The following is a 26798-nucleotide window of genomic DNA, read 5'->3' as shown; positions in this document are numbered from 1 at the left end:
CCGTTCCATTCATCCATCCGCAAATACTGCAGTTATGTGCGGGTTGCGTGTTTCCATTCATTCATGTTGGACATCTTTAAGATTTTATTACCTTGTGTTTCTTCACCACTACATATCAACGGGATGCGATACATGTATTATGTTTATTACTCATCTTTTTGGAAAACAATTCGAGCTGAACAGGAAGCATTAACTTGTAAAACCATTAACTTAACAGCCTTGTATTCACATATAACGTAGCCCTTAGAACAGACTAGCATTAAGGTTCGAGAGTAGAGACGAAGCATCGGACGTCCACTCACAAGGTGGACATACTGTTTTCTTAAAATCATCGGGAGATGCTGGATGCAAGCTATTTCCGTTCTATTAGAAATCTAAAGGGTAGGTATATCCCGCAGTGGACAGCCTCTTAAAATCCGGCTAAAATGATGTTGATGATTTAGAACTATGCTTCTATCTATAGATTTTATCTGCAATAAAAGCTATCTGTGAATGCAACTGAAACAAACTATAAATATTTGTCACAAAAAAGTATTATTTTAATACCAAAAACACTGAGAAAAATATGTATAATTCACCTATACATATGGACAAAAAATTTACGTATAAAAAATAATTTATATTTTGCAATAAAGCATCAATCTATAGATTTGAATCTCTGTAAGGTCCCTCTGTGTGGATATCGCGCAACGCCACATCAATCGAAATTAAATTCTACCTGTCCCGTTCAAATTAAGCCTCGCATTGAAACAGCGATTGAACGGCTGCTGCTCCGGCGGTATGTTTACAAAGCAGGGGTGCAAGTTCGACCCCAGCGTTGGCCAGAGCGTTTATTAATTCCGCATCTTTGTGCTCTCCGTGGCATTCAGTTTGTCCGCGCGCTGTACAAATTGGATTATTCAATAGTTGAAACTGCAATTGGAAAGGTCTCCTCGCCATGCCTTAATTACTTTTCACAATTTATACAGAGTTGGACTAAATAAAATAGAAAAAACGAACAATTGCGAATTGGTTTTTGTGCAAATAATTCATTTCTTGCGGTTAGTTCGGTACGGTTTGGTTTTAAGTTAGAAATATGTTCCTTTTTTAAACTGTATTTCTAATTGAACTTATTTAAACTTTGCATATTAAACTGCGCCTTGCTGCCCTTACTATGGGTTCGACATCTCGCGGTATACCCAGTGCTGGTTAGTTCGAATGCTTTTCGTGGATGTATCCCATATAGTTGTAGCCTCTACTGCTATATTTTCCTTTTCTGTTTACTAGAGATAAATAGAATATTAATATATCCAAAGCGAAGGAGGTTTTCATTTTTAAATTGAGCATAATCAAGGAACAATTAATCAAAGAAGGTCAGACTAATCCTACACAAAACGAAAGTTTTGTACGAAAAGAAATAATTAACTTTTTATTTGGTTCACAACTTGAAATATGAATTATACATATTTTACTTTTTAAATCGATTTTGTGTAAACATTAAAAAATACAAACTCTATAAGTATGCAAGTTTTATAACTATGCAAAGAGCATACGAACAAATTAGTAAATCAATTTTTGCTTGAATATTTTACTCCGTTTAAAGTCATCTGTTGCACACTTCAAGCAAGAGATGAAACAACAAGTAGCGTAAGGTACTGACGTCAACGAAAAGTAAAGTACCATCATTATATAACCAAATACATGAAAAGTGTCTTACATTAATTTTTGGGTTATGATTTCTAATAATATATACACATATATTTAAAAAGCTTATTACGTAATTTTTAATATATTATATACTATAATAATTTGACTGTACTGAAATAAATTTTAGTATTAGTAAACCGAGTAAGATATACAATACATGTGAACATAATCACTGTTTTATTCTTTACACAAATATAAAAAAAATAAAAGCAATTTCGTGGTAAATTTTATCTAATCATTGATTAGAAAACAATACATTTTACCCTCGAAAACTACGTACATATTTGGTTGCACTAATTCCGATAGCTGTACAATTCGACAATAAAGGGCTCAAATTCCACAATTTTCATTTGAAACTCCTGCAAGCATCCGGAGGTATTACATTGGCTTTGCCCGGGCAGTTGCCATGGCGACGCGTCTGGCTGCAGCTTATACGTACTGGTGTGTGTAGCGGATTATATTTACATTATAACTTCGTATGTGTGCGTGATGCTTTGTGAAATATCATTAATATTATTGCTTCATTTTCGCTTAATTATTATACTGCAGATTCGTGTATTGCGGCGCGTTGTTAAATGAATAGTCAGTTATACATGATTATTTAACTGAGTAAACGCATATCTGTGACAAAGACTGTCACTTTTGATACATATTTTTATTGGTATAAAGACATGAGATCGTTTTGCAAGTTAAAAAATATAACACCGTGATAATTATGTATAATATATTTAATGGAGAAAACATCGCAAAAAAGATTGTTAGATTATATGTGGTAAGTTTAACATTTAGGAACCCATGTAGACTATTGTTACTGGTACGTTGGTCATTGTTATAATTATAATATAATATAATATAATATAATATAATATAATATAATATAATATAATATAATATAATATAATATAATATAATATAATATAATATAATATAATATAATATAATATAATATAATATAATATAATATAATATAATATAATATAATATAATATAATATAATATAATATAATATAATATAATATAATGATAAATATAATGGTTAATTAGCAAGCAGTGGTCAGGGGTATAGTACCCGAAAAACCTGATCGCTGGGTATATATACCCAGCGATCAGGTTCGACGTTTTCGACACAAAAACCTTATAAGGTTTTTGTGTCGAAACCACAGATCGGCAAGCGCAGCGTAAGGCTTTTAAAGCTTTAATGTTTAATTATAATATTCTTTAAGAGCCGCTGATAGATCTATGTATATAAATAAATAAATAATGCATATTTTGCTATTGATTCCTGTAAAAAAATTGGAGGAAAAACTTAAAAAGAAATAAATTTCCGTATAAAAACTGAAATCGAGCACCGATATTTTCGTAAAAGGAACAAAGCGAGCAACGTATATCGTCTGCCACGTAACACCAGCCCGGCACGTGCTTTGTGTACGCGGCTGGACATTTGATTGACGTCGCCTTTTACAATTTTTTTTTAAAGCCTTTGATCACGTTACAGTGTGATTTTTCGGTAGGCAGTAGGTACGATAGCATTTAAGTTTATCTATCCATTTATTTATTTAAATTTTAATTATTATATTTACTATAAATTCTATTTCAATATTTAAACTTTTATAAAGGTTTGTTCACGTAAATCCAGATAGAACAACACAAAGTTATAATAACATGAAAATTACTAACAGTACAATGAGCCGTCTCATCACTTCAGAGAATTTCTAGAGACAACTAGTGTATGGAAACAAAAGAAGGACGAAAACTTAGTAGTCTATGTGTAAACAATATCTCATAATATTATAAATATACATAATTTAATAATTCGAGTAGCGGTAGTCTGGTAGGTAGGAATAAATCTAGCGAGAATCCAATATAATATATATATCCGACATAAGTATCCTCTGCGTGCCTTATATATTATACACAATACTTCAGTCTATCCACTGGAAACTTGCTTATAAACATCCTATGTCATTAATGCACAAATTATGAAATATATAAGATTGTATGCCGGGAATCAAACCCGCGTCCTGCGATCGCAAGTCTCAGTTCTTTCCACACGGCTACCAGTGCTCAAATATCAATAGTATCAGGATTATGAAATACAGTAATGATAATATTGTGCGAAAAAATATTTTAAAAATGTGGATTTTTATTAATTTATTAAGATATACTTACATTTCACGACAAATACAATAGTTTGGTATTTCAAATTTTTAGTGCAGTTACTTTTTTGATTGACATTAATATTTCTATAAGGGTTGTCTGAAGCGACATAAGCCTTATTTCACAGGGCTCTCTGTTTGGGGGACCCTGATTATGAATTACCCGCAATCTTCATGAAGTCATCAATCCATCTTTTGGCTGGTCTACCTTTTGATCTTCTCTTGAATAAAGGAATCTAGTTTATAGTAATTTTCAACCACATATCGTCTAGTGTTGTATGTGTTTCGCCCTCTTTCACTTTAACTTACGGCTTCCACTTTAAAATACAGAATACTACATAATAAAATTAATTATGGTTTACTGTCTGTTCCAGTTGACTGTACTGCCAGAAGTTTATAGCCTGCCGTACTTCAATATAAATAAAAATATGTAATATATTTCACAGTGAAAACTATATGCAGGTTGACTAAAAATTGGTGCCAAAACTTTAGAGCATTTTGCTGTCAAATGACCAATATATTCATCTTAAATCTTTTACACCTATTACGAAACTCAACTCTTCAAAGCTAAAAAATCATACGTGATGATATTAAGAAATAATTGCATAAAAGATTGTGTTTTCTTTTACCTTTTTATGTAGTACTTCAATTTTGTTTATTATTTTGTTTTGTGTTAATTAAGGTTCTTTGACGTAAGTTATAATATAATAATGTAATGTCTTAAAGAGGATCGACTAAGAACGTCTTGATCAAAGGTTTCAGGAAAAATAATAAGAAATAAAAGCCTTTTCGATGCTCGAGTAACATTTATTATGGATTAACATATTTTAGAATATATGTTTTTAAACTTTCTAAACTACGAATACAATCGATCATAAACACGAATATATTTTTTTTTAACATTTTTGTGGACTTTTATTTTATCCATTGCATTACTTAACAATATCTTATCTAGAATTTAAATGTCACTGAATAGTGAATCAATTAACATTAGTTAAACTCTGCAATTAGTATATCTCTCACATAGAACAGAATGTTATATGTAATATTTAACAGTTTTATATAATTTGATTTAATGAATAAATACGAAGGTCGACATTGCCGGTTAGAATTCATAGGTCGTCAGTTTTATATTTTTTTAATTTTAAATTAAGAATTTTTTTAGCTAAAAAGATGTTAAGTTGAAGTTAAATTCAGATTTTAGATCAGATTTATCTATTAATATTATTTTTATCTGTTATAATTTCAAAATATTTAGATAAACAAAGTAACAATTCACGAAATATGTGTCAGAATGTCATCCGATTATGCGTCACCGAAGTTTTAAGGATCGCTGTTGTTTGACACGTAGTAGAGCAGTGTGCCATTTGTTCCACTTAAACCTCGGGAGAGCGAAATTAAAAAAAAAACGCTATTAGCTGAAAAAGAAAAAAGGTTAAAATGTGTTAAGTGCTTAGTAACATAAATACGGACAAACTAATAAGAAAGACGTTTATTATTTTAAATTATACTAATATATAAAAACAAGTAAACTTGTATAATTAATAATTGAGCATGTAAATATATATTTGATTTATATTCTTTAAAAATAGCTCTTTCATTAAAATAATTATCGTTATTTAAATTGCTATTTTAAACGGCGTGAAAATATTTTTGCCGTTTGAGCTATTTTTTTCCTTGCAAAACTAATTTCTGGGGAGTACCAGAGAAACGTAATGTAGTAAAGACTTACAAATGAACTACAATGACAAATATTTTGTAATTTTTTATATTTTCATACGTTAAATTAACAATATTGAGTAAATAAAGGAAGTCGTTCCCGTAATGCAAAATAATTAAAGCTAATTTCCTTTTCAGACTTCATAATGCTAAATTTCATTATCTTCTCGCATTATAATAAAAAAATATAAATAAATAAAACGTATTTTGTACATTCAATAAGAATATGTTACTAGCTGCCGCGACCAACATTTTAAATACTTTTGACACTACTATCAAAAGTAAAGCGTATTTAAGAGTGATTATTTTCTTCATTAATTTAATTACAAGACAAGATTTTGATAGTATATCGTATAAATTTTATTTGAAATCCTTTATGGTACACGATTATTTTTCCTTGGGACGAGTGCTACAATTCCGTTCACTTCTATAAGAATGGAAATGTTTCGTTTAGAATATTTTATTTGATTTAATTTTAGTTATTATCAATCTAAATCAATATTTGCTTGGTTGACAAAAATAATAAAAAAATGTCGACTAGTTCGAGCTGCGCTAGCGCACATAAATATGCGTTTTAACAATATATGGAAATTATTTTTTTATTAACATATAAAGACCGCATTACATATAAATGACCACCACTGCCTTTCGTAGTTGTAATTTTATAAAATATTTTCTAGAAAATTTTTAAAATGCAATAAAAATATTGGTTAAAAGTTTTATGTCTATGAGTGCTACAATAAAGAAAATATGCATATATTTACTATGCATATATATCCTTTTTGCAAGTAGATTTTTTAAATACATATATAATGGGCCAAAAAATAGAGAAGAGAATATTGCATAAATTTGGACTTACATTTATTTTACGTTGATATCTATTGTAGTAAAAAACATAGGTTTGTATTATTATTATAATTTATTTCGCTAATGTCTAGTTGGTTTTACCTGTGTAGACTTTAAAGGGTACCAGAAGGGTCAGAGAGGGAGCCAGAGGGATGTGCGGAAGGATAATCGTTGGCATAATTCTCGTTGTACTCTCGTCTTAGTCTGTTGTTCACCTCGATGCAGCAAGCATTACGGTTATAAGGGAACTCATTTTCCGATCGTGAGGATTTTGTTGAGCTACTGTAAAATGAAAATTATATACCATAAATATAAAATTCATGATGAAGAAATATGTAATCTATTTAAAATATTTGGTGCTGATAAATAGAATAAAAAGACAATTATTTTCAAGTCTTATGTCATCTTATATCAGCCGATAGACGCGGACTGCAAGGCATAGTCCTCCCTCAAAGTTTGCTACGATGAACGGTCTCGCAAATTTGAATTGCCGTGCGGCTTTAAACAGTACTGACTTAAGGAAAAAGAAAGAAAATTTAGAAGGCCACGGTATAATTATTCAGTTTGAAAATAGAACCAATTTAACAGTTCTTTTGTGACTGTATTTTTTGCGTTTTAATAGTTATATATTTTTTTAATTGTTTGCAATTATATTAACATATATTATGTTTGGAAGATTATTAAAATAGTTATACGAAAAAATAATTTTCTTTAGAGGCAGAATTTTTTTCGATAATTATTTAATTCGTTCAAAAGCTGAAAATAAATTAATATTAACTTACTTTAGTTAAATATAAAAAAATATAATAATTACCGGTAAAACACCACAGAATTCTCTTTGCGATCTGGGAAAAAACATCACTGTATTAATTCAAACGAAAATATTACACTGAACTTTAAATGCTAAATACTAATAATAAAAAATGAACGCTCATTTGTGGTCTTCATAATTAAACACACTACACTAAATGGGCCATAGAAAGGGCTATGTTAGGGATTTATTTACGAGACTGAATCAGGAAGGAGGAGATCCGTAGACGATAGAAATTATTTAACGAAGTTATAGTGTAACGGTAAGTTAAACTGGTTTTGGGTAGACCAAATAGAACATGTAATAAATGGCCACTAGGATTGTAACGTTTTGGAATAAAAACCACAGAAAAACAAAATAGAACGTCCACCATCAAGGTGGTCAATGTCGAAAGATGTTAAAATGGCCTATGACTGAAAAAATGATAGTACCGATGAATAACATAGTTTTTTCAAATTCAAGTTCCGGTTTAGTGGATACTAGCGCCCAGTTAATATTTTTTATTTTTGATGGCTTCGGAAACAATTCGTGTGAAAAATACAAAAGAAAATGAAGAAATAAGCAGCCTCGCGTCCGCGTATCTCACACTGCTTTTAGTGGACGTAATTAATAAAATATAAAGAATAAATAATAATAAAAACATAATCTTTAACATAAACAATTTGGGAAAAATTTATGAGAGCATAAAAAATAGCTTTTTTATACATTCATAAAAATTCGTTTTGGGTAAAATTTAGTAAAATTCATTCTTAGCTAATATCCAATAAGATATCGAAAGGTTTCCAGAAAAATTTTATAAGTTTTGTGATTTTAAAGATATAGTGATGAGTATAAAGGTAAAAATGTCTTTACTACAGAGCCTTAGTGCAGCTTCCGAGCATACTTCCTAGTATATGCAGGACGGCCTCTTAATCTGATAAAAGATGTGATCTATTTATTCGATCTAAATCTAAGAATCTCCAGAAATAACATACCTGTGGTTTAGCCTACCCCGGTAAAAATATTAATCTGTAAAAGTAAAAAGGTATTAAAATGATTGACTTACCATTTTTCTTGTGGCAATACACGATAAAGAACGCTATTATGAGAGACAACGTCGCAATTATAAGCACCCCTGCTATCATAGGCGCCACGTTAGTTGATTCTGGAACAGAAGCTAATACGATTTCAGTTCTCTACGAATATCTAAACATATATAAGAATGACATACAATCGTGATATATTTTAAGACTTACCATGTACCAACATAGTTACGATATAATTAGTGATTCCTTTGTCATTTTCCACGTAAAGCTTATAATTTCCTTCATCGACCGGGGTAACATCTTCAACAATTAAAGTATATAAATAACAACCGTCCAATAACTCTTTTTCGGTTGCTTCATATCGATCTAAAACAATACACCATTCTTAATTGTACACGTAAAATCAAAAAGAAATTTAAGCTGTGTAGACTTTTTTTTATTAATTCTCATTTTGTATCGCTAGTGTTTCATTTACAATATTTTTTTTCGCTTTAACTAAACGCAGATAGTTGGGAGAGGGTTGCCACTATTTGATACGGATGTTTCTTTTCCCAGCTACGAGGCACGATAGTTTTATCACTATTTACAATTTTTCTTATACAATTTTCTCTTATGGGTAAATACAGCTAAAATTTATACATATTTACAATATAATTTGGAAGTTTTACTCAATTATATTGGTACATTATTTTATTTCAAGTCGTTGCCCAAGCGCCACAGACCGTTAAATGTCTTGAGGTTTTTTTTTACATGGCCGCCGCTATAAGGGGCTTCTCGCTCTCCTATTTTGTGGAAGTACAGGGTCATTTGTTACGCTTATTAAATTTTTTCACATTCTATTTTATTTCCACACTCTATATCCTTTCATCTTAAGTTCTTCCATTATTTTCTTTACTTTCCACATTTCGTCTGTTTTACCCTTTCATTCCATTTCCTATTCCGTTCTTCCGTCACCTAATTCAATAATTTCACTTTTTTTTATTTTACAAAATTTTGTTTGCCTTGAGGTTTAGGACAATGCCGGGCCAACTGATCAAAAGATTCCGCCCTAGATTTTTTCTTGAGGAGGTCTGGTAATTTGAATGGAGGGGCTGTGTTGACTATGAGATAATAACTTACCATATGCTGAAGGCACGTCAAAACGCAATTTGTCTCTAACCCAATACGCAGCTTTCGGTGGTGGTTCAGCACAGATCGTCGTTTTCAACAGAGCCATGTTACTTTTCCATCCGTGAACAATTTCTACGTCCTTCGTAGCAGGCGGTCCAGAGACATTCAACGTTATGGCCTTTGACTGATGACTTCTACGAACGTACAATAAATTAATTAGGTCTATCTATAAAAACAATGTACAATAAAACCAGTTTTTTTTTCGTAAATTAGTTGTACACGAAAATAATAATTAAAAAAAATACATGTAAAAGTATATATAACAACTACAAGAAATATATGTTAAACAACTTATGCAGAGATGGTACAAGAGGCGGACCTTTGGATGGAGATGAGACACATGAAGGAAAGGGCAGTAAAGGGGGTATTTAATAAAAAAAAAACAAATCACATATTTCAAGTAAAATATACATTTTACATTTACATACATGTTAACATACATAAGATACGTATAAATTTATGCATTTTACTTGGAGAGAAGTAATCGTTTTTTTTTTAATTTTTGAGCAGTTGTAGCCCAGCGATAGAGGTAAAACCCAATGAATACAATATGACACCGTTTTTTAATCTTTATAACAGTGGCGCCTTGTACTCGCGCAGTCGACGCGAACACAGTACCAACCGTTTAAACGCGGCACAAAACGGCCTCGCCGCGTGCGACGGAGCTGTTCTCACCTTATACACTTTAGTTATAACAAGGTTTCGTTTCATATCTTTTATTTTTATTACTAAATCTACACCTTTTTTAATTATTTACAACTTAGTTTTATAATGACATTATCATCCAAAATTTTGTACAATCTCCTTATTTACGATACCGGTGAACTATCTATTTCGTTTTTGTATGTTTTCATTGTTCACGTTGATTTAATATCCTTATTAAGTTCATTTATTTTTATTAAAAAATTATAATAAAACTAGGTGTAAGCGTTTACATCTCATGTGTTTAATTATTCATATTTTTAATTTAAAAAAGACAGTTTTCATACCTCACACTATTTCTGACTAATAATAAAAATTACAAAAAAAGTTATGTTCGAAAATCTGCCCGGCCACGTAGCCTAATAATTTGCTAGATTTTCACGGGGATTTAAAATGTTATTTTTTAATCTATAGAATACAGATAGACAGATACATTCATTTTTATACGGATAGATAATTTTTATGTCGAAATTTTTACAAATCTATGGCTAATTTTCTACCGGCTGCTGTTTGATATCAATAAAAAATACAATAAATAAAAAGAAGTAACAACTAGAAACATCTGTTAACTACTTGACCCTTCACATTTTTTACAATGTAGAAAAAAATTGTTAATAACTTACTTTTCTTTTGTTCCAATTTGGTTTTTGACGATACACACGTATGATCCACGATGCGAGTACGTCACGTTGTAGAGTGAGAGATGTGCTTCCGACGCTATTATGTAACCATCTAAGCACATATTGGTATCCATTGTTCTGGGACTGGAAACACACTTTATTAATTAATGGACACATAACATTTTTATCTATAATATTTCAGCTGTAGGAAATACATCGACCTCAATTCGGTCAATGAAATTCCTTTGATTTTGGCGAACTGTGTGACTTCTGCTTTTTATCCATATTAGTTTAAATTACTTTTCCTTTACCATTTTGATTCAATTACAAATTAAAAATCATAGTAATGACCTTACTTACTGACATTACAAAGTTATTCTGAGTGCATGCAAATGGAATAAAGTTCCAAAAGATATCGTAGACCTTTATATCTTAGTTTTAAATCTAAAATTAAAAGTATATTATTAATTCAATCCCATTTATTTGACCCATCAAAGAGTAATTGTTAAGTTTCTGTCCGGTTTTCTTGGAAGTTCAGTATTCCGATCTGGTGATGACTTACACAGGAGTGACCTTTGTTAAAAATAATTCAGGATATAAAAGTGCGAGTGAAGCTTAATTTGATTTAATACTTTTTATAGCACACGCTACAAAATATACATATATACATAGTTACACAATATTAAAGAAAAAATTACAATGGGCGGTCTTAATACACGAGGCAGTTTTTACCAGGCGACCATAATATGGAAATAATACATGAATAAATAACGAAGGTGTTTATTCATTTGAATTTTAAAGGTAAAAAAGTTTTATTTGCTTCAAGTAAAATTAGCAATTGAATAGTGAACTGTTGCTTGCACTTGTTTGAAACTTACCAATGATACCATTCATAGCACGGTGTTGGATTCCCATTCGCAATGCATTCAAAAGTTGTTTGCGAATAGAGATCTACATCGAGGCGAAGCTTCGGACCAACCCAAATTACACGAGGTGGGTCTAAAACAGCACGAAAACAAAATAAATATGATATTAAAAAAAATTTACATATATAACTTTAATAAATACTTACATTTAACGTCTATTTCAATTTTAACCGATTCGGATGTACCTAAGTCGTTTTTGGCTTGACATCCGTATATACCTATAAACGATATTACAGTTTAATTGATTAATATAGAAATTAAAAAATAAGAAAAAAAAATTTTTTTTTTCGTTTTAATTCTACCTGAATGCTTTCTCATCACAGGCACTATCAAGAGCTGAGAGCCATTGGACATTATTTCTTGTCCATCTTTCGTCCACCATACACTTGGTGCAGGATTTCCATCGGCCTTGCATTCTAATGACAAAGTGCTAATACCTTCCTCTAGATTCGCAAGAACTTTTTTTTCAGCCCCAATTATGGAGACTAAAGGGACATCTGAAATAAATTTTTTAATGATAATACTCGTACATAATAATATATTAAAATAAATGTTACCACCCGAAATTTATAAATTAGCTAAATAAACTAAAAGCACCTTTTACCGCAGTATCTAAAGTCCAAATTATTTTTTTATTCAATATATGATAACGATATATATCTTATTGATGTAAAAATAAGTCTATTAAAATGATAATAAATGCCTTAGATCTGTGAAGTCTTTGAAAAAGTCTCAACGTGTCTATATACTTACTTAAAATAAAACAAAATTACATAATTTAAGCTCACACGTTGAATTTTAAAGAATTAAATTTCACAAACGACTATATAAGTATTTCGCATTGTGATCAATTTTAAAACAATATACGCAAACGATACTAGAATGCAATTAAATTTCAGTAATGCTCGCGGTACGCTGGGCCAAGACGGAGTCCCAATCAAATACATATATAGGGCAGCGTTTCTCTACACCCTTAACGACTCCTACATCTGTTTCTTCCAAAATAGAGTCCTTAATTTGTAAACATTCTTAAACACCAAACACTGTCCTACAATATTTAATATTTAATAAATATTGAAATAGGTGAATATATCTTTATTAAAGTAATGTAATGTTGTTTTTAACCTTTAGGTAAAGCATTGTTAACCAACAGTCAATTTTTAAATTTGTTTAATTTTGCTTCTGAAAAATACTTTATGATTTAAAATATAAATAATATGACTAATGATAATATAACTACAAATGATAGTAACATTAAAAAAGGGTGTCCGGTGGCAGAATTTGAATTTTAAGTTTAAATTATGCAAAAACAACGTTGACTAAATATTTATTTTAATAAAAATTAAAAATAACAATTATGCGCGTATTATTTTTTTTTAAATTATATTGTTTATATGCTGAGAATTACGTCGAGAACACTCTTTGAATCTGGTATTGGTATATCGTGTCATTCGCTTCAGAAATGATCTTGGGATACCAGATATATTTTTATTTGAATTTACTGTCAAAAAATGTTATGCAACATTCCTCGGTACAAGATCATGCACTATCTTCTATTAAACCAACGAAAGTTAATTGTAAAGGCCAAAATTAGTAAATTAGAAAATTTGATACATCGATAATTAAATTTTGTTTACCGCGGTAATAAGTCTTTTTGTCTTATATTATTGTACTAATAGAAATTTGATTTCTTACCATGAATACGTACAAGGTCATAACACATGCACATTTTGATTCGCCTGCTTTTTACCAAATTTCGGAATGAGAGAAAATAATATTCAACATATTCTCATCATCATATCAGCCGGTAGATGCCCACTATAGGCCTCAAAGTTCGCCACAATGATCAGCCTAGTGATGCCCATATCCAGCGACTTATTGCGACCTTTAACTATTTGGTTTACCTAGTGGGGTGCCTATTCATGCCGCGCCTATCGCCTAGCGGTCGCCAATAGAGGACCTTTCGGTTCAAACGGCAATCGGTCGCAAGAAAGATATACATCGTCCAAATCCATTTATTATAACTGCATTTATTACAAATGAAGTTGTTTTTGGAAAAACGAAGATTTTTCGAATACAAAATTTGTAAATACAAAATTTAATGAATAAGTTATCTAGATTAAAAATCGTTAATTAAAAAATAATGTTCACTATTATTATTAGATTCAGATTTCGTAATTAATAAAAATATAATTTTAACTCACAGGTTACATCTAACAAAGCGTAGGCATTCCGATAATGAGGCACAGGGTATGAGGGATGGTAGGCACGGCAAGCCAGTTGTTTTCCGTAGCCAAATCTCGTAGCCCCAATCTCCAGAATCGAGCGAGTAGTCCACAAATCTGGTTTCTCCATTTCCGATGTATTTGTTTGACTAAGCGGTGTCAAGCGTCCCGAATCTAAATGAACCATGTCCATAATTAAAAGTAACTGTTTACTGAACATTTGATTGCACTATTGTAGTATGCAAAAAAATACAACACGAGCACACGCTGGAATTACGAGTGAAATTCAAAACATCTTAATTCAAGTAGGTCAGTGTAGTCAATGCGTGAGTATTCTAGCACGTGCTAGGAATACTGATCAGTTGAGAAGAGCGGGGCAGAAATCCAGTAGTTGATATTTTTAAATAAAATTAATCGTTTGTAGTTGAAGCATTTGACCTCTGTCTCGCTTGGTACTAAGAGATGATGAGGTCTACGACAATATATGTTTGCTTAAAAAAAACTATTCGCTTTTGTCTTAAAGACTTCTAAGTTATAAATGACTGAAAGTAATGACGTCGGTAGTTTCACTCCTTGGCTGTTCGCACTATAAAAGTAGCAGCGAAACGTTTAGTGCGGGTGGAAGGGATTTTAACCTTGTACGGATGTCGTGAATCCGTGCGTTTCGTAGTCTGATGGAAGAAAGGAGATGTAATAGAATACTAATCAACTAATAACTATTTACCGATGCCAAGTTTTCAAGCTTTATTTTAGGTATCCATTATCTTACAAATATTTCGATTAAATAAGAACTATAAAATTCTATAATAATATTTATTTAATAATATGATTTAAATTTTAAATTCCAAATTAAGAAAAGTAAGGTTTTAAACATACTTTATTATTTATGCATACTTTCAAACCTATGATGGATTTGTTAACTTTTTAAAGACAAAATTTAGAGGTTACGTGTTTATTTATATTTCTTATATTTACCATCTGCACCTGTCACCTTCCTTGATATGAGATTTTAAATTATGACGCGTAAATAGTATTGTATAAAAATGTTATGCGAAGCAACCATCATCGTGTACCAATTTCTTTATAAATGTCTTTTAAAAAATTGTTTAATAAACATTGCGATTTTCTGAATAGCAATTTTTCGTACTAGATCGGTTCATGTGCGAATTTCTTCATTTGTGATGTTTCTTGTTTTTATTTGCTCTATTACAATGTACATAAAAGGTTGTCAAATATTTCCCTTCCGCCTTTTTGTCTTTTGAATTTCGCGGCTATGTACAAAGCGCTACAGAGCTCGTATCTGGCAATACTATACATAATTTGAAAGGTCTTGACATAACCTACAAAACGACGCTATGCATTATTAGTTTGGATATTGCGTTCAACAGTTATAGACGTGTAAACATGGAGTTCACTAACGCCGAAATTCGCGCTATTTTAAAGTTTTCCTTCGTTAAAGGCAAATCCGCTAGAGAAACGTTCCGTGAGATTAATGGTGTTTTGGGGGATGGTACCCTATCACTTCGAACCGCGGAGGAATGGTTTCGACGATTCAGAGCCGGCGAAAACGACACCATGGATAAGCCAGCCGGCGGAAGGCCTGTGACGACAAATACCGAGCAAATCATGGACTACATCGAGTTAGACCGGCATGTGGCATCTCGTGGCATCGCCGAGGAGATGGGAGTTAGTCACCAAACCATTTTAAACCATCTGCAGGAGGCTGGATAAAAAAAAGCTTGATGTTTGGGTGCCGCATGATTTGACGCAAAAAAACCTTCTGGACCGAATCAACGCCTGCGATATGCTGCTGAAACGGAACGAACTCGACCCATTCTTGAAGCGGATGGTGACTGGCGACGAAAAATGGATCACATACGACAATATCAAGCGAAAACGGTCGTGGTCGAAGGCCGGTGAATCGTCCCAAACAGTGGCCAAGCCGGGATTGACGGCCAGGAAGGTTTTGCTGTGTGTTTGGTGGGATTGGAAGGGAATCATCCACTATGAGCTGCTCCCATATGGCCAGACGCTTAATTCTACCATCTACTGCGAACAACTGGACCGCTTGAAGCAGGCGATCGACCAGAAGCGTCCAGAATTGGCCAACAGGAAGGGTGTAGTGTTCCACCAGGACAACGCCAGACCACACACTTCGTTGATGACTCGTCAGAAGCTACGGGAGCTCGGATGGGAGGTTTTATCACATCCACCATATAGCCCGGACATAGCGCCAAGTGATTACCACCTGTTCCTGTCCATGGCGAACGCCCTTGGTGGTGTAAAGTTGAACTCAAAAGAGGTTTGTGAAAAGTTGCTGTCCGAGTTCTTCGCAAATAAGGAGGGGGGCTTCTACGAGGGAGGTATTATGAAGTTGCCGTCTAGATGGAAACAGATTATCGAACAAAACGGCGCATATTTGAACTAAATCCGATCACTGTAACACTTTTTATAAAGCATTGAATAAAGAGCAAAAAAGTGGAAGGGAGATATTTGACAACCTGTTATAAGAATTTGTTAAGTATTAGGAGAATGTCAATGCAGAAAGCGCATTATTATGAAATATTTACCTAGATACCATTCGACGTGAGCAGGTGGGTTTCCATATCTGACCTCACAGACGACCGTAGCTCTTGTTCCAGCTGACAACATAATTTTCTGATTGGGTTCAACCAAGGTTCCGTTGAAGATAATCCTCGGTGATTCTGGTTCAGCTCGTACAACTAGAGCTGCCGGAGGGCTAGAGAGCGCGTCCTAAAATAGATTACTAATTAATCTTTTACATCTTACACATCAGTTGGATATTTTTGTATAGCATTGTGTATTTTTTTGTATTTGAAATAGGTATAGATATATGTAATTGTCTTATAATAATATTAATTTGAGAGAGCATGCTCGTAGTAAATCCTTTTATTAATTAAAACACAGGTTACATATTTTACTGTATATTATTTTTTTATTTTTTGTTCACTCTTCGAGTGTAGAGAATATAATCGTACAAATATGAATATTTTTTTAATATATATTTACAGAAAGCATTATCAAGGATTCTTCGTTTTTTAATACCTATACTATATAATAAAAATGTAATATGTTTCTATTTATTATAGATTAAAAATAAATAAACGTTTTTGATAATAGTTAATTTCTCTTTTAAACACAATAACAACGTTCTCATATTTTATTTGTAATGGCGAGCGATAACCACCTTAAACGTCTTTTAAATTGCAGATAGGGGATTTAAATATTAGTTAAATGATGAGAATAAATATATAGAATATTCTTATAATATTGTTTTGGAGTCGTTTTAAAACCAATAAGCAGTCTTATTTTAAATGTAATTCGATATTTTAATAAAATTCCGTAATTTCGTTAATTGTACAAGTGTATAATGAGAATAAATATATAAAATATTATAATATTGTTTACATTTATAACCTGCATGTCGAAGTTGCTGGGAGTTACTTGGCATTGCCAATTGCCATTGTCCATGTTTAGCTTGGCACTACGAATCAGAATAGTGCAGTCGCCATTCATTTTTGTACGAGGGGTCGCCCATTCGTACTTGCCTCGATGCATACCTACAGGCTAAAAATAAAAGTCAAATTGTAATAACTGTTTTATTTTAGAGAAATGTGTACTTCACTTTGTTCTTCGAGTGATAAGGGATCCTTCATCCATTATCATCATCGTTACAGCCGTAGCCGTACACTTTATGGTTGTAAAGCGTGTTAGTTATTTATTGTAATAACATAAAAATCTATGAGGCTCATTTAAAATTATTTCCATTGGTTGATGGATGGAATACAGTCCTTTAAAAGTTGGGACCAGTTATTAATAACACACACTCTTTTAAATTCTTCACTGCCAATGGATTGTTACAGAGATTTCAAATTTTTATCCAATTTAGAGACGCCATACTGTCTAAAACTTATAATTCATCAAATTAAGAATGGAAGTAGATAAGAGCCGCTCTTGAATCTTTAAGGAAAGTGTTTGTTATAATTCTGTTTTATTGTTATGTATATTTTTAGTTGCAGAAAATTGAAAATTATTTCCAATAACAATTATAAATATTGTTCAATAAATTATTCTTTCTCCGCGTGGAATAACTAAAGATCAAGAACAACATATATCACATATAATCTCTTTACAATAATCGGATCAAGTTACCAAATACGAAGTGAGGTAGCATGAATTGTCCGCAAAGTTTAATCGGAGTTGAACGTTTACTCTCCGATTTGATATTTCAGCTAATTGGCTAATCTATTTAGTTAATAACTTAGGAATATGTGATGTTAATAATACCACAGTTAATTAATATATTTACTTCATCAAATTGAATAGCTGTTGGCTAGCAGATTAGTATTTGTCATTATTGATATGGGTTCAAATTACCGGTGTATACATTTAAACATAAAAGTTAATGTCGATTTATAATTATTATTGATTTTTTCTATTAACTACTAAATATTTTACAATTGATTTATTTGGTTATTTATTATTTTTATTTATTTATTAGCAAAAGATAAATGCTCTTGTCAGGCAGTCATCTATTATTATAATGACAGTCCTTATAATAATTATGCTTGTTGAATTTTATAGTTATTTTCATAATTGTGTTTCTAATATTTATAAATAAATATATTAAAATGTTTACTATAATAATATTATTTTTAAAAATGTTTCTAATAATATTTGAAGCTTTTTACCGAAGTTCTCATTTATAAAATTAATTGATTATAAAAAGTTATCGAGAATTTTGATAGAGAATAAAAGGACAGCGTATGACATATCGTGAAACAATTATTTCATTTAGGAAAGATGGTTGCATTACAAATGTAAAATAAAGACGTAAAATAATAATAATAAAAATAGAGTTATTACACACAATAATTATAGTGACATATCTTATGGAAGTATACACAAAAAAAAACATCATATTACTTATTAATATACATACAGATATAATTTTTTCTTAGATATCTCGAACGGAATGGTATTCGTATATGTGTATGTTTTGTTTTTGCACATGCAGGCAGACCTATTTAGACAGAACTGCGGAAGAGATGCGGTCTTTCTTAGGCCCGTGATGTTCAGTGCGCATGGTCGTGTCAAATTAATTAAATAATTATAGTACACAGAATAATCAAATATACATACACATATATGACATGATATGTATATACAGACATATAAATATTGTTAAATATCTACACATATATTAGGCGTTGAAATCGGTTCTAATCTAAGTTCGTAAGTGATTGAGCATTGAGTTTGTTAGCATGCGTTTCATGTTTTGTTATAAAATGTTTGTTCATTATTTTAATAAATATTTTGGGCAATTTTTTTTATCTAAAAACGTATGTCTAAATCCAGTCGACAATGAATATGTTAAAAACTAACATGAATAGTATAGCACAATGGTATTATTACATAAATTGTAAACATTAATGTATTCATAATGAAGCAATTATACCTGGACGGTTAAGGATTGACTTTGCTTCGTAACTTTTCAGCTCGAGATTCTTAGGGAAATATGCAAAATTCTTCCAAGAGAATTTTCTCAGTATTCTGTTACATCAAAGCTATGAAACATTATTAACTGCATTTTAACGACAATGTATTTTTACATCGCTGTGAATAATCAATAATAAGTTTCCGACAAAAATAAAAATTATTTTAGATTGTTACGTCTTAAGATAGGGATTGAATTAAAATGACATTTTTCTCAAAAGGTATAATATTTCATCATATTTCTGTACATCATCAGAGCTGAAGACTGACCGTCATCTAATCCTGGTTTTAATCGACTGGATAATGATTTAGTTTCAGAGAGTAAGGCTTGATCTTAACACTACGATAATTTGGAGTCCTTAAAACAATCTATAAAAATAAACTACGATTGGTAGTGAAGAATTTTCACATAAAAAAGGAGCGAGCTGCTATTAAAGACTGGTTTAGTGTTCAAATGACTGTATTGCTGCCAATGGACTACACTTCAAAAAGGTTTTATAAATTTTTAATAGTTTTATGTTAAACTAACATAATTTAATGCTAAAAAATATTATGTAAATTAAAAAAAATGTATTTGCTTTTTATAACAAGACTAAGCACATGTGTTATTTATTAGAATTACACTGACAAGTGATCGAATGTGAAGTGTGAACTAAATAGTAAATGCACAAATTAATAAAAACCGCTTACATTTTTATAAAAAAAAATGATTCTTTTATGCATATTGAATTAGTATCGTAAAAGATTTAAAGACATTTTTCAACCCTAACCTTCTCTGTAGAGAGGAGTCGTAACATCCCACAATAGCTCGTCTTAACAAAGTGAACGACTTAATAAGGAATCCGTTATGACTGAAAAGGACGAGTTCATTGCCCAAAGAGACTTTTGACTTTCTGTTTCGTCTCGTTATTATCGATAAGTTTTTATTTCACGTTTCTTTATGTACCGTAACCTTTACGCGGATTAAAATTTTTTTAGTGAGATATGGATTTAAGTAGACTTCATTTTTGACATGAATTCTCAATATTGCATAGATTTATAGTATGATTTTCGGGTGATATGAGTTGTAAAAAGAGGCCAGGCTTGGTACAAGGATCTGACGTCCTGGTTTCAGAAGGACTTCTTGCAATGAATCGGTGCCCACCATCACCGTTAAGACTCCTGTCCCTAACTAACCCAATTGACAAAGATTCTGCCAATGCTGCTTTGAAAGTCCGTTGAAATTAACTGGTGTTCGCTTTTGATAAGTCTAAATCTTTCAGCAAGTTGTAGTAATACCATAATGTGAACGTGACATAATTTTTACAGGTGGGCACAAATAGCACTGTGCTTTGACATTTATGAAGTAGATATATACGGAATTAGTTGTCCATAAACGATGAAGTATATAATATATATTTATAAAGTTCCTTCTGCACCACCTGTTACGTCTCACTTCTATTTCCACCGCATAAAAAGTCACAATAATCTTTTTTATATAGTTATTTCGTGACAACGACCTAGCTTTAGTACTTGTTGACATTATTTGTGTGATTAAGAAAGGGACTAATAATAAAGTCGAAAGACTATGGATGCAAACCGCTTCCAACTAGATTTTGTAGCCTTCGATGTCATCATTCTTGATTACAATTTAAATCCATACATCTGAAATTATTTTATGAAGAAAAGAGATTTATACTTTATTTTTTATCTGTAGATTTGACTAAATACATTTCTCTAATAGAATCAAGCGTTACCTGACGAAAGTCCATCCTAACTAAGAAAGGAACTAATATCTAGCTACTTCAAATATGCAGCAGTAGTCGTGCTATGAAGTGCACCGTCCGCCAGCCCGCTGATAAATGAGCGTGCGGCAAACAATGCGAAACACAAATGCCGTTAATTCACTCCACACATATTTTACCACTCCACGGTACATCCTCAGGAGTAATGTTATAACGACCAGTGCCAAACACCGAGTCAATAATTTGTGTGATGTTTAGATATATTTGTCTTCTAGAGAACAATAAATTATTGTACATTGTATCGCCCGAATGATATGGCAAATTAATGAAGGGAGAAACAATTGAATTTACTTATGCCGGTTGTAGGAATAAAATTAATTGTTTCTATTCATAAATTTTTGGTGAATCAAAAATTCGAAGAGTTCAAAAAGTATGTTATTAAAAAATCTAGAATTTAACTATACATTAAAACCTGTATCAAGAAGAGGAAAGGAATGTTTCCGATAGTTGTACAAACAATAGCCCACAGTTGAATGGCTCATAGATATGTATTACATGTAACCCACGCATGAATGCTTTATCAGGCAGCGTGTACCACAGGCGGTGTACGCATGAATAGTCCATCGGATGGTATGGACGTTACTTCATAGTAGAATGACTTATTAAAAGTTAGCAACCACTTAAAAATTGCTTTGGGTGAGCATATAATTCGATTACCGCAATGATAAACTTTTTTACTTAGCTATAGGCAGCGTACACACTCGCGCACTAGACTAAAATATCATGCAGGGATGATCAACACGCGGGTCGCTTGCAGCACATTAAACATGTTTTTGCGACCCCACGAGCATTTCTATAATGAATTTATTTTATCGACTTTGCCTCTTTAATATATTATTCTATAACTAATTATAAAAAAAGGGTTTTACGTAATGAATCAAAATGTTAATCGAAAATGACCACCGATCAAAGCTGAAAAAGCTGTTTTGGTTTAGTCCGGCTAATCTCTGTAATGGCTGGACAGATTTTGAGGGAACCTATGCTGACAGGTATCTGATGTAATAAAGAATAACTTAAGCTACTTTTATTTTAGAAAAATTCTTATACAAAAAGTAAAAACTTAATTAACTAAATATATTTTTTGTTGAATTCCACGCGAATAAAATCGCGGGCATGGGTAGTTATTAATAAAGTTTCGTAAAATATTTATAAGTTTTACTCTATTTGAGGCTCCATATATATATATATATATATATAATATTTAACCTAATAACCCATGCTATATTAATCGGTTCTCAACCTTTAGACTACTTACCTCTACTCGGTACAACTGTAAATATGTTTATATTACCTTGAATATAAACTATTATTTTTCTATATAAAATAAAAAGCATTCTACATTCCGGCTACTGTAGACTTTCATAATTCTCCTTTAGCGTGGATTTTATTCTCCAGGGTTGGAATTCCTATCGAATATTTTATCAGATTCCACCTTTTATTCAGTCTGGTATTTTTAATAAAATACTAAATGAGCTTTTTATACATTAGATGAACCTTGTTAAGGTGGTACACCAAGCTGACAAAATATACATTATTTCCGATACGGTAAGAATTAATAAAGTTTAAGTGTACGGTTTTACACACAGAAACAAATAATACTGAAAACTATAGAAACAATGGTTTCTATGTGTGGATTCACAAATACTTTGTTTAAAAGTAACTCTTATAAAAATAGTTATAATAAGAAAACTCTTGTGTAATAGTGCTAAACCAGATATTATCTAGTCAACTTAAAAAGTTCATCTAAAGAAAACAATAAAATAACCATATTACTGTGAAATAGATTTGTTAATTGTGATAATAGAGCTTTGAAATGAATTTCTCAAATACGGTGTTATTGAAGTTTGTAGAAATAATTACAAAACAAGCAGAAGCGCAGTTTGTTGTAGACTATATATATAGATCAGAACGTATTAGAAACCCTATTACTTGTATTTTAAGTTGAAAAATGTCATTAAAAAAGGCTCACTTTGTTTCCTACTTCTATTTACTTCTAAATTCTACTTTTTATAAATGAGAGAATGAAAAAACTACTACACTAAAAATCGCAATTAAAAGTATTTGCACTATAGAACGAAAGCCTCTGTCTCTTCCAATCCGTAATTACTCCGATATCGAACCTAAATATCGTTCTTAGTAAATGAACGATATTTAGATTTAAAACCTTCTGCGCACTTTCGTTCAAATCCGTTGAATCTGTAAATGATAAAAATTCATGTGACTTTAGATCAAAAAAAGAGAACATAGGAAGAGAATAAACCTGTTTCCTGAGACGGAGGTTAAATTGTAATCCGCTTTGTGCAGCCATGGTTATTCTCGAGATTTTTTCGCGAGATCGAATTAGGAATAGATCTGTACGAAAGAAATGAAATTACATAACCCAGAGGGTTAGCAAACTGAAGTGACAGTGGGTAGGCTTCATATTTCTCAAAGTTGATAGCCTCTAGGAATGTAAAGTTCTAAAGTGGAGATCTTGTACGGGCAAACGCGGCTGAGAATGCCTACCCAACGTTTACAAGGTGGACAGACCACCTTCACAAAATCGAAAGACTATGGATACAAAACGCTTTCAACTAGATTTTGAGGCCTTCGATGTCATAGTTCTTGATAACAATTTAAATCCATATATCTGAAATTATTTTATGAAGAAAAGAGATATATACTTTATGTTGTATCTGTAGATTTGACTAAATACATCTCTCTAATAGAATCAAGCGTTACCTCGCGGAAGTCCATCCTAACTAAGAAAGGAACTAATATCTACCTACTTCCTATGCAGTAGTAGTCATGCAATGAAGTGCACCGTCCGCCCGCTCGCTGATAAATGCGGTAAAAAATGCGAAACACAACTACCACCGTTAATCTACTCTACACGTGTTTCACCACGGTGCATCCTCAGGAGATGTTAGACCGACTAATGCTAAACACCGAGTCCATACATTTCATATTAATTTTAAACGGTCTCTGGCAAGCGCAGTTTGGCTATTTGAACTCTATAAACAAATGTTATGGAAGATGTTGAATTCTACCCGAAACAGTCTGTAATAAAATGGTTTGCACAGTAAAATGAAAGGTCAATATCAGTTCTCTGACTGCGGGAGTATTTGCTAACCGGCAACTACGAAGATACGAAATAGTTAACGGACAACCTCCTTTGATATCGAAGCGCCTTCATAACTTACTATCGTTTAAGCAATTAAATAAAGTTTTAAACAATTTTCAATTAATTATCACTCAAGAAAAAAAACAAACTTAAATTTATTTCATCTAATTAGCAATAATTAAAGTGAACCTTTTAAATTTATCACTCGTGTTTCGATATAAAAGTAATAACAGTGCTATTTAGATATTGTGTTTTTATCTTATAGTTTTGGAGTGGTGACCACAGACCCGTTAGTGTAGTAGAGGTGAGGATGTCCTCCCACAATGTGGACAGTCAACCTTTTAAAGGTTATAAGTAGATGCAGATGGCAGACCGCTTCCAACTAGTCCCTATATAAATCTTTGGAGGTGGGTTTTATCTAGTAATGTTTTGATTAAAATAATTATGGTGGTCTAAAAATTAGAGAGTGGATTCGAATTTAATTCAAGCTGATCCTTCAGGTTTTTTACTCTCAAAAGCTATTAGTTGCCTTCTAATAGATGATTGAAGATATAATAGCTTTTCTTACAAGAATAAGTTTTATATTCGGCACAAAATTTTAGTAATAATGTGATTATACTTTCAATGTAATGCTTTATGGTAAACCATATTTTTGGTGTGATACACGTGTATATTTTGGCAGGGGTATTATCTACTTATCGTTTGCAAAAAATCATTTATGTCCTTGATATGTTTGTTCTGTTTGTATCTGTTATGTGTTAATGAAAACTTTAAAAAATTTCGCTTTAGACGAGCTGTTCTTTACGAGGTTTGCTTTCAGCAACACTTTAGATGACACAAATACATTCATATATATAGATTTCATAATGGTACAAATATGATAAAAATGTTGATAAAGAATTATTACAAAACTTGTACAGTCACCAACGAAATTTTAAATTAATTTTATATTAAGAAAAGAAGTTTTTTACCTTATTGTTTCTCTGCCACGAGCATACTCCCCTTTTATTAGATACGCGGCATCTCAGCAATGCATTTTCATCCGGATTTACTTCTGTATACGAAGGTACTTCTAGGAACTGCTGTAAAGCAACTGAAAGAAAATTAAAATTTTGAGAAAGATGATTCCATGCTCGTAGAACCTCTTGCAATACAATTTTGTCTTTAAAATGAAAACGAACAATTGCAGCGATTAGTCGTAACGAAATCAATACTGCGTCAAATTCTAAATGAAAACGAAATAAATACTAAGAGCAGTGGAAGTCCAGTGGTAGAGTCTTATAGTACTAATAATACATTGCGATCACCAACCCGCCTGTCATGCTATATCATATTTTTTCCAAAAAAAAATTTACGTCAATAATTTAACAAACAGCTAATTATTATTTTCACATTTCTATATTTTTTAGCTTATATCAACAGATATAATATTTTAAGTGTTTCTTTTATTTTAAGTTGTATATGTTAAATTTTTTCGTACAAAGGTTTTGTAATTACAGTACAGTAGATTAACGAAAGTAACTGACATATTCCATCGGATTGGCAGGTTGACGTGGCAGAAGAACAGTTGGTCGCTAGGGCCATAACGCTTTGTAGTGGAGACAACTGATTTATAAGGTCAGCATGAACCACTAGGAGAATAGATGACCTCGGTAAGGTTATCGGAAAACGCTGTATGAAATTTATGAAGAGAGGCCTATGTCCAGAAGCACACATAGTAAATTATGTTGAAGGCATTGTACATAGACATGATAAAACTTATATCATCAACGTAAAAATAATTAATATGAATGTAATTAAAGGATCAAGAGCTGTTAATTAAGATATAAATAATATCGTCAAATATTTATATATATATATATATATATATATATATATATATATATATATTTATATTTATATATATACACATACATATATATATATATATATATGATGAAGATGTAGGTCTCCCTCAAAAATATCTGTAAAAGCAGTTATACCATATTCGCCATGATTTGCGTGTGGGTTGGCGATTGCAGTGTGGTATTATGATATGCTGCTCATCCTCTGGAAACTTGTTTGCGAGCAGCTGCAATCTTATATAATTCATGCATTAAGTTTGAATTTATAAGACTTTATACCGGGGGAATCGAACCCACTACTTACAATCGCAAGTCTCAATATTCTACCGTTGGGCTACCACTGCTGTTAAATAATAAAGTTATATCAAGTTTACATACTTCTTTGTTCTAAAAAAGAATATTTTTACTGTCTTTGTAGCAACTATGTTAGTTGAACGAACACTTGTCTTTAATAATCTTGGATACTGAAGAAACGATTTCGTCAAAGGAAGGGCCATTGTAATGTCCATTTCAGAATTTTATATGTTTATAAAAGTTGTACTGTTAGAAGATATGAAAATCTTTTTAATACAAGGAAATTATCAAAAATAATACAATGTTATTTAACACGCGTATGATAAACATATGATTTTTAAATAAAATCATAAATAAACAACAAAAATAC

At 31.5% G+C, this 26798-nt stretch overlaps 1 protein-coding gene across 1 annotated transcript; it reads right to left on the bottom strand.

Annotated features, from left to right (window-relative positions):
* Positions 1-732: 732 nt before the first annotated feature.
* LOC137933500 (kin of IRRE-like protein 1) lies at positions 733-25874 on the bottom strand. The gene is made up of 13 exons (XM_068777459.1): positions 25817-25874; positions 25262-25383; positions 17325-17474; positions 16457-16640; positions 13866-14060; positions 11964-12158; positions 11808-11879; positions 11614-11734; positions 10739-10879; positions 9363-9547; positions 8454-8609; positions 8264-8362; positions 733-881 (listed from the first exon to the last, which is right to left on the bottom strand). Exons 1-13 carry the CDS (start codon positions 25872-25874, stop codon positions 733-735), a joined length of 1827 nt encoding a protein of 608 aa, XP_068633560.1.
* Positions 25875-26798: the final 924 nt, after the last annotated feature.

This window comes from Battus philenor, unplaced genomic scaffold (assembly GCF_028537555.1).
Source record: "Battus philenor isolate CCGP_79_NKW_IND1 unplaced genomic scaffold, ilBatPhil1.0.hap1 SCAF_13, whole genome shotgun sequence".
NCBI classification, from domain to species: Eukaryota; Metazoa; Arthropoda; class Insecta; order Lepidoptera; family Papilionidae; genus Battus; species Battus philenor.
The sequence above is the reverse complement of the archived record's forward strand: the minus strand, read 5'-3'. Positions and strand labels throughout refer to the sequence as shown.

What these genes read in the sequence shown, in the direction of transcription:
- LOC137933500 (XM_068777459.1), bottom strand. Translation starts at nt 25,874, where the DNA reads ATGGCCCTAGCGACCAACTGTTCTTCTGCCACGTCAACCTGCCAATCC. An exon ending in CGCTTTGTTAGATGTAACCT is followed by an intron (nt 12,159 to 13,865) that starts GTGAGTTAAAAT and finishes AATTTATTTCAG; the next exon opens with ATGTCCCTTTAGTCTCCATA. An exon ending in TGACGTGCCTTCAGCATATG is followed by an intron (nt 8,610 to 9,362) that starts GTAAGTTATTAT and finishes GTATTGTTTTAG; the next exon opens with ATCGATATGAAGCAACCGAA.